The sequence below is a fragment of the Leiobunum rupestre genome, chromosome 4 (assembly GCF_980474605.1).
Source record: "Leiobunum rupestre chromosome 4, qqLeiRupe1.1.hap1, whole genome shotgun sequence".
In the NCBI taxonomy this organism is placed as follows: domain Eukaryota; kingdom Metazoa; phylum Arthropoda; class Arachnida; order Opiliones; family Sclerosomatidae; genus Leiobunum; species Leiobunum rupestre.
In genome coordinates this window covers 23,551,856-23,566,089 of record NC_143387.1, presented here as the reverse complement: position 1 = coordinate 23,566,089, position 14,234 = coordinate 23,551,856, and the positions used below count along the sequence as shown (strand labels likewise).

The 14,234-nt window shown below is 38.7% G+C and overlaps 1 protein-coding gene across 1 annotated transcript; it reads right to left on the bottom strand.

Annotated features, from left to right (window-relative positions):
• Window positions 1-6,136: 6,136 nt before the first annotated feature.
• On the bottom strand, window positions 6,137-12,610 carry LOC149947202 (glycine receptor subunit alpha-2-like). The gene is made up of 5 exons (XM_090172753.1): window positions 12,484-12,610; window positions 8,453-8,535; window positions 7,246-7,410; window positions 6,847-7,184; window positions 6,137-6,782 (listed from the first exon to the last, which is right to left on the bottom strand). Exons 1-5 carry the CDS (start codon window positions 12,582-12,584, stop codon window positions 6,417-6,419), a joined length of 1,053 nt encoding a protein of 350 aa, XP_090028879.1. The 5' UTR covers window positions 12,585-12,610; the 3' UTR covers window positions 6,137-6,416.
• Between the last annotated feature and the right edge of the window lie 1,624 nt (window positions 12,611-14,234).

Here is a 14,234-nt window from a genome sequence, read left to right as displayed (position 1 = left end):
GGCTTGAGTACGTCGGACATGTTTGGTACAAACTTTGCTAACAAGTTTACCATTCCCAAGAAACGTTTTAATTGAGTGAAATTCGTAGGTTGAGGTAGCTTGGTGATGGCTTCAATTTTAGCTTCATCAGGATATATCCCTTTTTCGTCAATTATGTGGCCCAAAAACTTTACTCGTTCGACGGAGAATTGACATTTTGCTCTATTAAGCGTGATTCCAGCATCTGATACGCGTTGTAATACCTTTCTCAATCTCTCGTCGTGTTCTGCTTTGGTTTGACCCCACACCAATATATCATCCTGTAAGTTTACCCTTCCATCGATGCCTTCGATGCAAGTGCTAATTTTACTTTGAAAATGCTCGAACGCTGAATTGAGACCAAAATGGCGTACCGTTAAAATAATATCGTCCAAATGGCGTGATGAATATTGTTAGTTTAGCCGATTTAGAGTCCAATTGTACTTGCCAGTATCCGCTGTTGGCATCGAGTTTCGGGAAATACTTTGCTCCGGCCAGTTGGCCTAAGGTATGGTCTACGGATGGAGCCTGAAAGCGTTCCCTTTTGATGAATTGATTAAGGTATGTCAAATCGACACAAATTCGAATTCCCTTCTTCAACTGCACCGGAGGCACGTTAACACCGTTCTTGTTTTCAGGTGTCCCGTTGAAATCTTTATTAGGTAAACAGACTCTGAAAAACCAAATTAACCATAACAGAAATGAAAGGTACGGATGGCATCTCACACTCTGACCCTAAGTTTATGGCTACAGTCTTAAATTACCATTTCTGGAGGTAATTTCCAACACCGCCCGTACCTCCCACTACTACCCACCAGCCTCGAGAGATGGACCCCTCCCCGACAACAACTCACACTTTCTCTACATTTACTTGCACCCCGGACTCAGTTTATAAACAACTGATTGCACTCAATGTTCACCAAGCTGCTGGCCTGATGGCCTCCACCCATATTTTTTGAAACAACTCGCTGCCGTCCTCACTTTAATAATAATTATAATAATAATAATAATAATAATAATAATAATAATAATAATAATAATAATAATCAGCTTGGCTAATACCCAAGGCACAACCCTAAGCCCGAATCATCAAGCGACTTTTATTGCCTTTAATTCAGTTGGCCGGGTTAAATTAATCATCAACAGAATCTTCGTGATCGTTAAAGTTTCACACGTCTAGAAATGTGATAAAATTTAAGGCTGGCTTGAGAATCGATTCAACGAAGTATCGGCTGATTGCAGTTACGTGCCACGTTGCCTGTATCGGTGAGCGCCTAGTGGACGAACAATTTCGTACTTTCCTTCTCAACATGGCTTTCGCTCCAAAGACTCGTGCACTTTCAGCCTGCTATCAGCGACCAACAATTGGACCACCTGGTTAGATGACGGAAAACCCGTAGATGTCATCTATTTAGACTTTCGAAAAACGTTCGACACCATTCCCCACCAGAAGCTCATCGAAGCTTTGCAAGAGAACTCAGCCCTTCTCTGGCTCTCCGGGTTCTCTGTCTTCATAAACTCCATGCCTAGCGTTGTGCAACATACACGTATTTACCTCTTTGTGGATGACTATAAATTGGCCTTCCCCGTTGCATCCCCCGATGATCACAATTGCCTCCAAACTAATCTGGACGCATTGGCCCGTTGGGCAGTAGACCCCGGCATGGCCTCATTGTCTCTAAATGTAGTCTCAACCATCTCGGCCGCAACAATTTTACCTTGGAGTGCCACTATTGCATTTGGATTCCCCAATACACTTCAAGTGGTATAAATGTACCTCTGAAATTAATTAATATCCGTCCAATAAATATGTGAATAAATAGCAGACTACTTGGGAATGTTTTTCGGTTGAACTTTCGGCGGTTGTGCAGAGATTATTTTGAACGAGCAGTAAGCTTTCATATATTCATTTTAAAACTCGGTTGGTAGGCGGCGATACTTATGACCAAAATGTAAACTACGCTTGAAGAATAGACCTCTAGAGAATATTTCCATAGAAAAAATTAAACGGAACACGCAAATAGTGGACTCTAAATGGAAAATTCTTAATATTCCTTGTCCTATTGAAAATGTTATCATAATATTCCAATCAAAGTCCAATATTTTCATTATACTGCCAAAGCTGTCATTAAAGTTCTGGCAGCATTGTTCGGCAAGGGGGCAATACAGTCGGTTATGACCACTTCGTCGTCGTCGTCATCCGAGCAGTAGCGGCGCTAATTTTTTTTCACAAGTGGGCTAATTATTTTGTTGCCCCTAAGAATTTGGTGACCCTTACAACTTTAGTGACCCCTTATAAATTTTTCAGGAAGCGAGAAGAGCAAGTTCGTTTTATTGTTGCGGCTCTCGTCCCTTTCACAGGACCCCCTACTGACCTTGTATCCGACCTGGAGGGGACACGTGCATGCCCGGGGTATTTCTCTAAATTCCCTTAAGCCCTTTTTTTGTTTCTATCGTCCATTCAACTTTCTCTCAATTTCTGCCCCCTTCCTCTATATCTGTTTATGGTCTACTCTCTTCTTGAGTAAACGAATTATTTTGAAAGATTTTTTTTCGAGTAAAACGTTTCTTAGCAATAAAACAAATTTCTGGAGATTAAAAAGATTCATAAATTCAAATATGTGGCCTCTTAATTATAAATATATGGCCCTTTTAATAAAAATGTGGCCCCTCTCAGAAATGCAGGGGGTTACAGCCCACCTCTGCCCACCCTCTAGCGCCGCTACTTCGTCCGAGCTTCGTCTTTCTGGCCTCTGTAATCGAAAACCATGTTAAGCCGGCTGAGTAGTAAAGTCTGCGCGTATGGGTACTGGCCCCTCTTTTTCCACGCTATTCTGTGGTCGAGAATACCTATTAGCTCGGTCTCTCAGAGTCTTGATACTCAGTCGGGGCAGCAGTAGGTAACATTGTAAAACCGGGGAGGGGGAATGCGGCAAGCTTTTCGACAATCCCGGCCTTTCCGCCGTTTTGCGAGGCGAGGCGCGGAGTCTTTATACTCTGTCGGGGCAGCAGTAGGTAACATTGTCAAAGCTGGGAGGATGAATACGGCAACCTTTTCGACACACACGGCCTTTCCGTCGTTTTGCGAGGCGAAGCGGTCTCTCGGTCTCTTCAAATTTTAAGGGACGAGCGTATTTGTTTCTGTTCGTCATGAGGGGGGAGCAAATCTGCCATTGGGTATAGGGGGTTTACAGGAGTACAGAGTTTTTCTTTATTTTTGCGGGGAAAAAGGGTACCCCGGTAATTATGGCATGGGGAAAGGGAGAGGGGTGCCTTACTGGGGGGTTTGGAAGAGAGAGAAAGGCGAGTTTTTATGAAATTTTTGCGGGGGGGGGGCAAAGGGTACCCCGGTAATTCTGGCATAGGTAAAAAGGGGCAGGGGGGCCTTACTGGGGTGGAGTGCCTCGAAACACCCAACTAGCTGAGGGCCCGCCCGTAGGGTGGGCTTCTCGGCTAGTTTCATATAAAGACCTATTGACATTAATTAAATTTCGTGATCGAGAGGCATGATTCATGAGCTAAGTTATAAGTTGCCAAATCTAGAAACGCGCGAGGAGTTCTGAGCGTTTTCAAACTTCAATGACGATATTAAGTGGTTTTTTTATCCCCGTGCTGGGATTTTGGAGTAGAGTAAGAAGATTTGAGTAACCCTCTGACGTAATTATACTCCGATTCTGTGGTGGCGAATAGTTTGAGTCGGGGTAACAAGGTTTTCTCAAAATGGCTACCTGTGGCCATTTTAGTGGATAAATTCTGGATAAGCAGATGATGTTTTGTCGATTAAGCTAGTCCCCACTTTTTTTATTTCCGGAAAAATTCTCGATCAATTTTATGCACCCACAATGCGAAAAAATGCGACAACAAGAAAAAGAGATGCGACTTAACCATTAACGAGATATTTTTAAAATTAAAAGGCGGGCTTAGTTAACGACAGCCCCCTTAATTTCATTAATCAACCTGGGTATATTACCCTAGCAACAACATGTTAATGCGAAGAAATTCGACACATTTAATTTTGAATGCGAAAAAATTGTGTTTTAGAAAATTGATCGAGAATTTTTCCGGGAATAAAAAAAGTGGGGCCCAACTTAATCGACCCGATGATTTTATCAGTTTACACTCTTTACTACCGCTTTTGAGGACGAGCAGACAGCGTAGCCCTATAACAATCCAGAACCGAGGGGTAAGACACTTACGATTTTTGTGTACACCGGGAGTTCGAACTCTGCAGAGTTCTCTAGAATTCACGGGAGCTCATGGGAGTTCACGGGAGTTCACGAGAGTTGGCGAGAGTTCGTGAAAGTTCACGCGAGTTCGTGAGAGTTCTCGAGAGTCCTTGAGAGATCCAGAGAGTTCTCGAGAGTTCCAGAGGGTTTTCGAAACTAGCCTAGGTGGCGCAATGGCGCTGATTAAAAAAAACGTGTATAAATCGTCTGCTAAATTTTTCTAATTAATTGAGCGTTCTATGAAATCGGCCCAAGTCGCCAACACCGGCCAAACATTCGAACAGACTTTAGAGCTAGTTCAGCAGGACTAAAAACATCTGTTATTCTTTGGTTAAAGAGAACTTGGCTTATGTCCAGTCTTTATATGAGCTGGAAATAAGACAATTTTTGTACCAATTATTTTAGGCTTTAGCCAGAAAATCGTACTATTACTATAACTAAAAAAATAAAAACATGGGAAAAGGGGGGAATATCTGCTGTGTCTCTATTTGTAAAAGTAAGAATATTTTCTTGAGATAAGTTTTTTTTAAACGTGTATTTTTTTACTAGTATTTTTCTTATCTACCATCATAAATTTATTACGAATATCTTTTAAAACAAGAAATACGGCGTAGATAGCCGAAAAATAGTTGAGCCCATGCTAGCAACTACGCTCGGTGAGACGGTAACTCGAGCAGCGAGCTCCTCTCCCAAAATTCGTCTGCTCCCAAATTCTTACGTGTTTGCCAGATAAACATTTTTCACTCTCTCTCGAAAAACTGGTCAAACCTTCACCTCCTCCCGCGCCTCCTCCGAACTCATAAGGGGGAAAGCACATGACGTCGACTTTATTAGAGTGTGAAGAGTTAAAAAATGGAAAGCAATGCTTAAAAGGAGTAGACAAGGAGAGTGAGACTCAGGAGCGGCGCCAGTAATAGGCCTACCTGAAAGTTTCAAAGGGGCTCTACATTTTAAAATTATGGGCCTCCAAAAGTTTTAAATTAGTGGCCTCTAAAATTTAAATCTAAGGCCTCTAAAATTTAACCTGAAGCATATGAAATGTAATCTGGGAACTTTAAAATATAATCGAAATGCTTTTTTAATTATGGCATGTAGATAATTAAATAATTTCTTCATTTAAAAATCGGAGAGAGTGCGGAAGCTCGACCCGCTGCTCGACCTGCGTAACCTGGTTTTAAGTTAGACAAGCAGTAATACTACCCGTAAGAATTCATGAAGATTTCGAGGAGAGTTCGCCAGAAAAGGAAAGAACTCTTGGGAGTTCGAAAAGAGATCGAGGAGAGTTCGCGAGAGTTCGAGGGGAGTTCGAGGGAGTTTGAGGAGAGTTCGTGGGAGGTCTTGAGAATTCGCGGGAGTTCGAGGAGAGTTCTTTAGAGTTATCGGGAGTTCGCGGGAGTTCATAAGAGTTCCAATAGCAAATGTACACCTGAGTTCTTGAGTGTCTTACCCCTCGTCCAGAACAAGTGAATAGTTGATGGGGCAAAGTCAATCTGATCCCTGGAATAGGCGAATAAAACGTTTTAGAGTCCAAGAAAAGGTGAAAAGAAGCCAAGGTCTTTTAAATGTTTGTTCTAAACTACCACTAAAGCATTCGTTCAAATCTTGCCCTAGTTTTTATTCCTGGTTCATAAACTCATAAAGAGAAAAATACCGTATTCTTGCAAGACTTCTTATCTACGTGTCCTAGTCTGGTTTTACACGTTCGTATTTGGAGAAGTCAACTTTTATTTTAAAATTATAAGCTTTTTGGACACCCTTCTTTAAATAGGAAATTTATTTCATAAAAATATTGGCATATTTAAGAATAATTTAAGTTAATTCTTCAATGAATTTGTAGGAAAATCTGGTTCACAAATGTTTTGTGGTCGGATGCTCGCCTCGTTTAAAATAATTTAACATGGAAATTCAATCAGAATTTGGTTAATAGAGCCATTGCTCTGGAGCCAACACAAGAAAATATTGATATTTTTAAAAACTTTTTTAATGATACGAATGTTCTTTCAAAAATGTTTGTCATAGATTGGTGCCTAGTAGATAAAAAGTGTGATTGAGAAAGTTGTAGATCATCCCTGACATACTCCTTGAAAATCTTTAAGTAACATGGGTACTTTTCGCTATCAATCATTCCCAAAAACGTTTAGTTTTTATAAGAATTTGTTTTTCATATTTCTATCAAACAAAATCAACATCGTCCAGCGCTACTATTTGGGAGCCATAGTAAGACCAATACACAATGCCAAATAACAACAACGTTATTGGGAACAAGAAACGTGACATTATATCAAATATATTCGTTCTACGCGTAGTCTTCGTGTCCTTAGCGGTTTGAAGCTTCCATCCACTTGGAATCTCCACCAACTGATTGCCCACATTCACTACCACCAGTAAAGTCCAACCTAGTTTTTGCGACTTCAAGGTACAGTCTTTGCATAATGTTGGCTCTAAGTTAGTTCCATGTGATGTAGGAGGGCGACTGGATTCCGTCTTCACTTCACCTTCGGTGGTCCAAGCTCCAGGTACAATAGTTGCTGACTGCGCCTTTAAGAAATAACGCAACTTTAAATAAAAAAGTTCTTCAAGAATTGTTTTAGAAAAATCCTACCTTTGTGTGAATTGCATCTAGTTTTCTAGTGAGCGAGTAGGCAAGGGTGAACTCTATCAAAGAAGAGAAGACCATCAGAAGGCAACCGAATAGCCACACATCCATGGCCGTCATATAGTCCACGGGAGGAAGCAGGCTTCGTGCGTGCACGATTTCCGTGGCCAAGGTTAAAAGAGCAGTAACGCCGAGTGTCACCCTTCCAGGGACCGCGTCTGGTTCAATCCAAAAGGACACCCACGATAGACTTACGACCAACGAACTTGGGATGTACGTGTTAATTACACTGGCTGTGATATGGCGAGCGAAATTGAATTTGCAAAGGAGGCTACTGCTGTTACCTTTAAATTAAAAAAAATGTGGAATTATTTATAGAGCTCGTCAAGAATCATTGTGAATTACCAGTTAATCGCGGTTTTTCTGTGTGGCGTAGTTTCGGAGGTCCCATGGAAAACTGCAAAGGTTGAGCTCCTTTGTAGACTGTCACATTATGAAATGCTTCGGCGTATTTTGGCGTACCACTTTCTCCAAACCAGTGCAAAGTAACCTCATCTAGGTTGCTATACACTTAAATATATAGGGATATATTGTAGTCAAAGATTATGTGAAACTATCGCTTACATAGCATGCGCTCTTTTACATCACTTGAGCCCCCTTAGCGCACGTTTTTCACCCACCCTCATCCGAGTGGGCCAAATGGAACCCTAAGGAGTGGTATACCCCCAGGGAAGTATCAGACCAGGCGCGGATCCAGAGGGGCGCCATGGGGGCATGCCTCCCTCAAACCGCTGAAGATATATATGAAGCTGTATGAGAAGAAAGCTCCGGTCGCTTCAATCGCTCGGACCAGGGCCGGCAGGTGGTGTTCGGCCGGTAGGGGGGAGAGCCTCTCCAGAAAATATAATAGCTTTTAATCGAAAGTTCCGAAATCGTTCACCGTTCTTAAACACATTAAAAATATAATAGTATGAAAATTATACCACAAATCATTACCTGAATCTCTGAAGTTTTAAAATTTGTTAAACAAACTAACCGTTAAATTGTAAAACACGGTCCTCAGTTATTCCCTCAGTTAATAGAATTTGAGATACAAACGATAGCACGACGCGAGACGTAGCTATGTTTTTAAACAAACATTCCTCGTAAAAATAATACAATAAATCTAGGAGGTTGACGAAACAGTTCCTTAGAAACTATGAAGATATGCGTAGTGCGATACTCGAGAAGTCGGTTTCTAAACAAAATTTGACATCTAGAGTACTAGACGAATTGTTCAAGACATCAAGTGTAGAAAAATATGAAACCATTTTCAATTTGAGCATTATTTTTCCAAATGCTGGAATAGAATATAAAAATTTTCATTTCGCCAAGTGGGCATTGCTTTGCCAATCTCTTCGAATTTTAGATGGAGGAAGCTCCGCCATCCCCGAATTCCAAGTGGGTAAAATACCCACTTGGAATTTACCGTGTGGGTAGTGTTACCCACTATACCCACACCTTCCGGCGGCCCTGGCTCGGACAATATCAATGTGACGTTACCCCAAATGTTTATCTGAAGCCGCGCCTGGATTAGACTATGAGAATGAACTCCCAAGGTTCACTTACTCACATAAAGATATAACTAGCCGGCAATTCTGACTATCCATTGGATAATTTTGAAAATGCATTTGGCAACTGATTTTCAACCGGTACCTTAAAAAGAAAGCCCAGTCTTAGTTATTTAATCAATTGGTCATAGGGAAAAGGTTTTAAACCCCTTATCTACGCTAGGATTGATTTGCCTGTTCTCCTGTTAGGACATGTTCCTAAAAATGACTTATGTACAATAGGAACCGTCAGGCCCGTAGCCAGCGAGGGGGCCTGAGGGGGCCTGGCCCCCTCAAAAATAATTTGTTCCCCCTCAACAAAATCTGAGAGTGCCCCGTGGTGCCCCCTCAAAAAGTCTCGGTGCCCCCTTAAAATATAATTGTGCCCCTAGAAAAATTTCAAAGTAAGTAAACAAAATCAATAAAATATGTCCTATTTACATATTATATTTAGTTCAGTCCAACTGTACAAAATATATTATTACTTTTCGTGTACCTCGCTTTACTATATTAGTTTCCTTCACCGTGCGCCAAGTTGAAAGTTTAAGCTGTAGCAGAAACAATAATATGGGACGTAATCTGGTACAAATATTGTTTGACTATACTAACTAAGGTTAATTTCCCGTAGCACTGTAGTCTAACTGCTAATTTTCGTCGTCATCGTGTATTCAGTTGTATCCAAGTTATCCAACTATTAATGGCGGCGTATTTCACTTTATTCCCTCCGCGTAGTTCTCAAGTTTACAACGGCTTTAAAAAAACACTGTCGAAGAACAGACTTATCCATAGACATAATAAAGAAATAGACCCAAGATTCTACGGGGGGTAAATACGGGAGCGATAACTAGCAGACAACCGGTGTTTGTTCCGTATTCCTGTGGTACCACGTTTAAGCGACGCCTGTCGATTAGGCGAGAAAATACAAAATCATCACGTGACACGTCACACATCTTCGTGTTTGTAATCTTTTAGGTACTCTGACGTGATTCGCGAATATTTTGGCTGTGAGAATTTAAAATAAGGTAAATTTTTATTATAATTTTTAAATAAGTCAATTAATTCTTTCAAAACCCAAATAAAAAGCAGCAGATGATCTTATAATTAAAAACAAAAAATTCTAATTGCGAAATGATATTTTGTCAAAGGCTTAAGTAACTATCCGGTTTGTTGTGGTTAGGGCTTGTTATGGGAATATTCTGAGATTCTAAATTGTAAACAAAAGTAAATGGAATTTTGATGAAAAGGATGATTCTACCTTGGATTAATAATGATTCTACTAAAAGTATGTAGCTATTGTCCTTGAAAAAAAATTAGCTTTGACAATTTAAGTCTGATGGCTTGACCCTTCATTTCTAGATTTTTGTCCTTCGCTAATTTGTGGAGTCTGAGCTTGCAATATAAATTAATAACTTTCTTAATGATGATGTTCGATTCCAACTTCAGGATCAAACATGTTCGTGGTGATCTGGTAAGATGTCCATGCCAACAATATTTCGTAATACAGCAAGTTCTAGCAAGACTACATTTCTTTTATAGAGAGAGGAATATCTCTTCATAACAACTAAACAAAATTGGCTAAAAACCAAGGAGATCTTACTCAAATTATAATAACATAATTAAACCTACACGAAATGATCCTTGGTCAAAATTTAAAGGTGAGAAGTTAGCATCACCGGTTTTTTCTATTTCACTTTCAACTGGATGTAATTTCTTTAAATTAAATAAAAAAATTATTTAGACTTTTGTTACTTGTTTTAATTCTATGGAAACCAAACCAGAGTTGGAATGGCTTTTGGTGTGACCCACCTTTTGCCATTTACAATTTGTATATCCCGTTCTAAAAAGTGATCATTACAAATTAAATCATGATTTGAATGTGTCGCGATTTACAGCAATTGTCCATTGAGAAAGTATTGTAGGTTTAGATAAGGGAAACCTACCAGATCACCACGAACATGTTTGATCCTGAAGTTGGAATCGAACATCATCATTAAGAAAGTTATTAATTTATATTGCAAGCTCAGACTCCACAAATTAGCGAAGGACAAAAATCTAGAAATGAAGGGTCAAGCCATCAGACTTAAATTGTCAAAGCTAATTTTATTTCAAGGACAATAGCTACATACCTTTAGTAGAATCATTATTAATCCAAGGTAGAATCATCCTTTTCATCAAAATTCCATTTACTTTTGTTTACAATTTAGAATCTCAGAATATTCCCATAACAAGCCATAACCACAACAAACCGAATAGTTACTTAAGCCTTTGACAAAATATCATTTCGCAATTAGAATATTTTGTTTTTAATTATAAGATCATCTGCTGCTTTTTATTTGGGTTTTTAAAGAATTAATTGACTTATTTAAAAATTATAATAAAAATTTACCTTATTTTAAATTCTCACAGCCAAAAAATTCGCGAATCACGTCAGAGTACCTAAAAGATTACAAACACGAACATGTGTCACGTGATGATTTTGTATTTTCTCGCCTAATCGACAGGCGTCGCTTAAACGTGGTACCACAGGAATACGGAACAAATACCGGTTGTCTGCTAGTTATCGCTCCCGTATATTTTTGGCAAATCAAACTCCGCGTAAGGTGTCTATTTATTTATTATGTCTATGGACTTATCTTTATTCGATCTCGTTGGCAATTTAATCAGTATATAATATTAAATTATCGGTAGAACAGAACCAACGACGTAAGAAGTAAGGAAGAAAAGCAACTTGTTTGTTGTGAAATTAGTCCAAACCGTCAATTTAGAATGTAGTCTATATCGAAAGACCATTATGTAGATTTCTCTTACTTTTATAAAGAATTTTATCAAGAATTCAGCAGATAATTATAGGTACTAATCTATTAGGTGTCAGTTTCTGTTACTTAATATTTTTAAAGTTCGTAACAAACAATCAAAACAAAACCCAAATTGGGGCAATCGATTGAAAGTAAAGCCCAGTTCACACTATATATTTAATTGGACCACTTAATGGTATCCAACTTATTGTAAGCAAGAAAATTGTATAGTGTTAACAGAAAAAGTGGGAGTTATTGTTACAATTTTTCTGTTCACACTATACAATTTTCTTGCTTACAATTAAGTGTCATATTTAATTGTATAGTGTGAACTGGGCTTAAGTTTATATTTGTGCTATTGTTACATGATTATCGTTTATTATAAAAGTTATTATAGCAGAACTATTCTATGTGCCCATAGAGATAGAAAACTGAAAAGAAATAGAGGGAATATTTTCGCGTTAAGACACCCCTGTTTTTGACCGGGAAAATTCATCCCCCCCCACACATGTATGAAAGCGGAGATGGGCAGAATTTGCAACGCCTTCCTTTATTTACATCAAATGACAGTTGATTTTCCAAAAGGCATAATGTATTTCATTTCACCGCGCGTCGATGGCGCCACGTAATCTGCCCATCTCATGGCATCCTACATGGCGAAAAGGGGGTCGGCACTCGCAGTCAACTTCGCCAGATACAATAGTGCCTATTTCTTTTCTATCTCTATGAATGTGCCTAACATATTAGTAATTAAAAAAAAACTAGGCCTTTCACGTTAGTTTTGGTAAAATACAACAAACGGTAAAAGTTAGGAACAGTGTCAGTAATAGTCCTATTTATAAAAAAAGTTACAATTTTTAAAAACAGGACTATTATTGACACAGTTCCTAACTTTAAATAAAAGTGTTTTAGTAGTGTAACGTAAAGCGAATGGCGATTATTATCGGAAAAAGGAAAAGAGATGCCGATGTAGAGGCTTCTAAATCCAGTAAATTCATCGTGTTTAAATCATTTATATTTGAATATAATTAAATCATTTATATTTCAATATAATTAAAGTAGTGTGTAAAGAACACTTGTTCCTAATTTACTTTAATTGCGGGCGCCATATACACATTTTGAACCGGGCGCCACAAACCCTCGGTACGCCACTGAGCGTGCCCCCTGAGGAATTTTTCAGGCCCCCTCAACTGAAAAATCCTGGCTACGGGCCTGGGAACCGTCTTACTGTTGTTTCACAGCCATCGAAGATAACATACCTGCTATAGCGAAGGATGAAGCCGTCTGGGAGTATTTTGAGGTTGGAATTCGGGATGGTAACGTCGAAGAGATGGGAGTCTTTACTGTTGGAAAATATCATATCCGGTTTCCAAATGCATTTTGAGAAAGAGGTCGGCACATTGATTGGATTACTCAAATTTAGATTGTTTAATTTCAAAATCGGATCTTTCCAAATCTCATAAATAGACGTCTGTAATCCAAATTCCTGAAATTTTTAAGGTGAAACAATCAATTCACTTATTATTATTCCTATTTAGTCGTATTTAGTCACTATTACAAAAATCACCTTTTTGGAACTGTGACACAAGTTATAATTAGAATAACACATCTATGATATGTAAACTAATTTTCATGTATTTTTCGTAATTAAACCTTTTTGAACGTGTCATCAATATTTTTGATTAGGAAATGGGTGTTGGGAAAGTGAAACATTGTAACGGCGACTGAAAGGACTCGGAATTCATGTACCGGTGACTGGAGAAATTCCGTATACTTTTTCAAAAGTACAAATAATATATAAATCTTTTAAGATATACAGTTTACTTATAATATTATTATTTGAAAATAGTTATTTTTCTTGTGCAAAAATATAAAAAAATAATAAAAGAGATACAACGAAATTTTATCGTGCACAAGTGTTAAAGGTTATTTTTTACACTTATGATATGTTACGTCTCTCCGTTTGAAACCCGTTCTCGTTGAATTTTTTTAAAGATATGCTATACAGAGGAACACTTATGAGTGGTTATGGTATGTTTACATAACATGTGCTGATAGGGAAAATATGCATTTTACCATTTTCTCTTCACTGACATCAAATAAATCGATGATGTTGATTGCCACAAATACTTTTATAGGGTTATCTGAAATAATACAAATACTCGTTTTCCGTTTACAGAAAAATGTATGCGTACAAAATTTAAAGTGGCTCAGAGGAAGCTGACATAGAGGTGTATTGAAAGCGAGGGGTCCGCCACTTCAAGAAATCATGTACAGGACCTGATTCCCCTATTCCGAATTACAGGAATCTGGGCGGGAATCTTAAATTTTTCAGGAATCAAAGAATCATCTTTGGATCTAGAATCATAACAGAATCATGAAATCTTACAGGGTATCAAATTCGAATCATTGAATCATCTGAGGAATCATACCAGAATCGTGGAGTCACCTTGGGAATCAAACTCTAGTGATGAATTCTTTTTCGGTTAATCTGGGAGGATATTAATCAGAATCGCGCCCGCTCGATCGCGCCACTGAGATTTGCTTCTTCGTCTTTTTTTCTTTTGTTTGCAACCTAGTTTACAAATCCATAACGAGGTCGGTGTGGGGATGGGGCGTTAGCCTTCCAAGGCCGGTGGGGATGGTGGGGGGATTGTATGTCTTCCGAGAGAGGTGAAGTTTGAACCCACGTTTTATTTTATGTAGTATCATTTTAAAGGGATGTGTAGAATAATTTGCAGAAAAATGGTAAAAATTGGGTGTAGTTAGAATACGTAGTGAACGCTGATGCCGGTGGAGGGATACAAAACATCATTTTCAAACTGATAATTTCAAATGCTGCAACGTAGGTTGCGGACCCCTTGAAATGAAAAATATTGCATTTCCTGTTCCCTTTAAATATAAACCAAGAAATAACCTTAATCAGAATCAACTAAGAGTATGAGGAATCAATTAGGAAATACGGAATTTAAGTAAAATTGTGATTATTGGGAATCTTAGCAGAATCTCG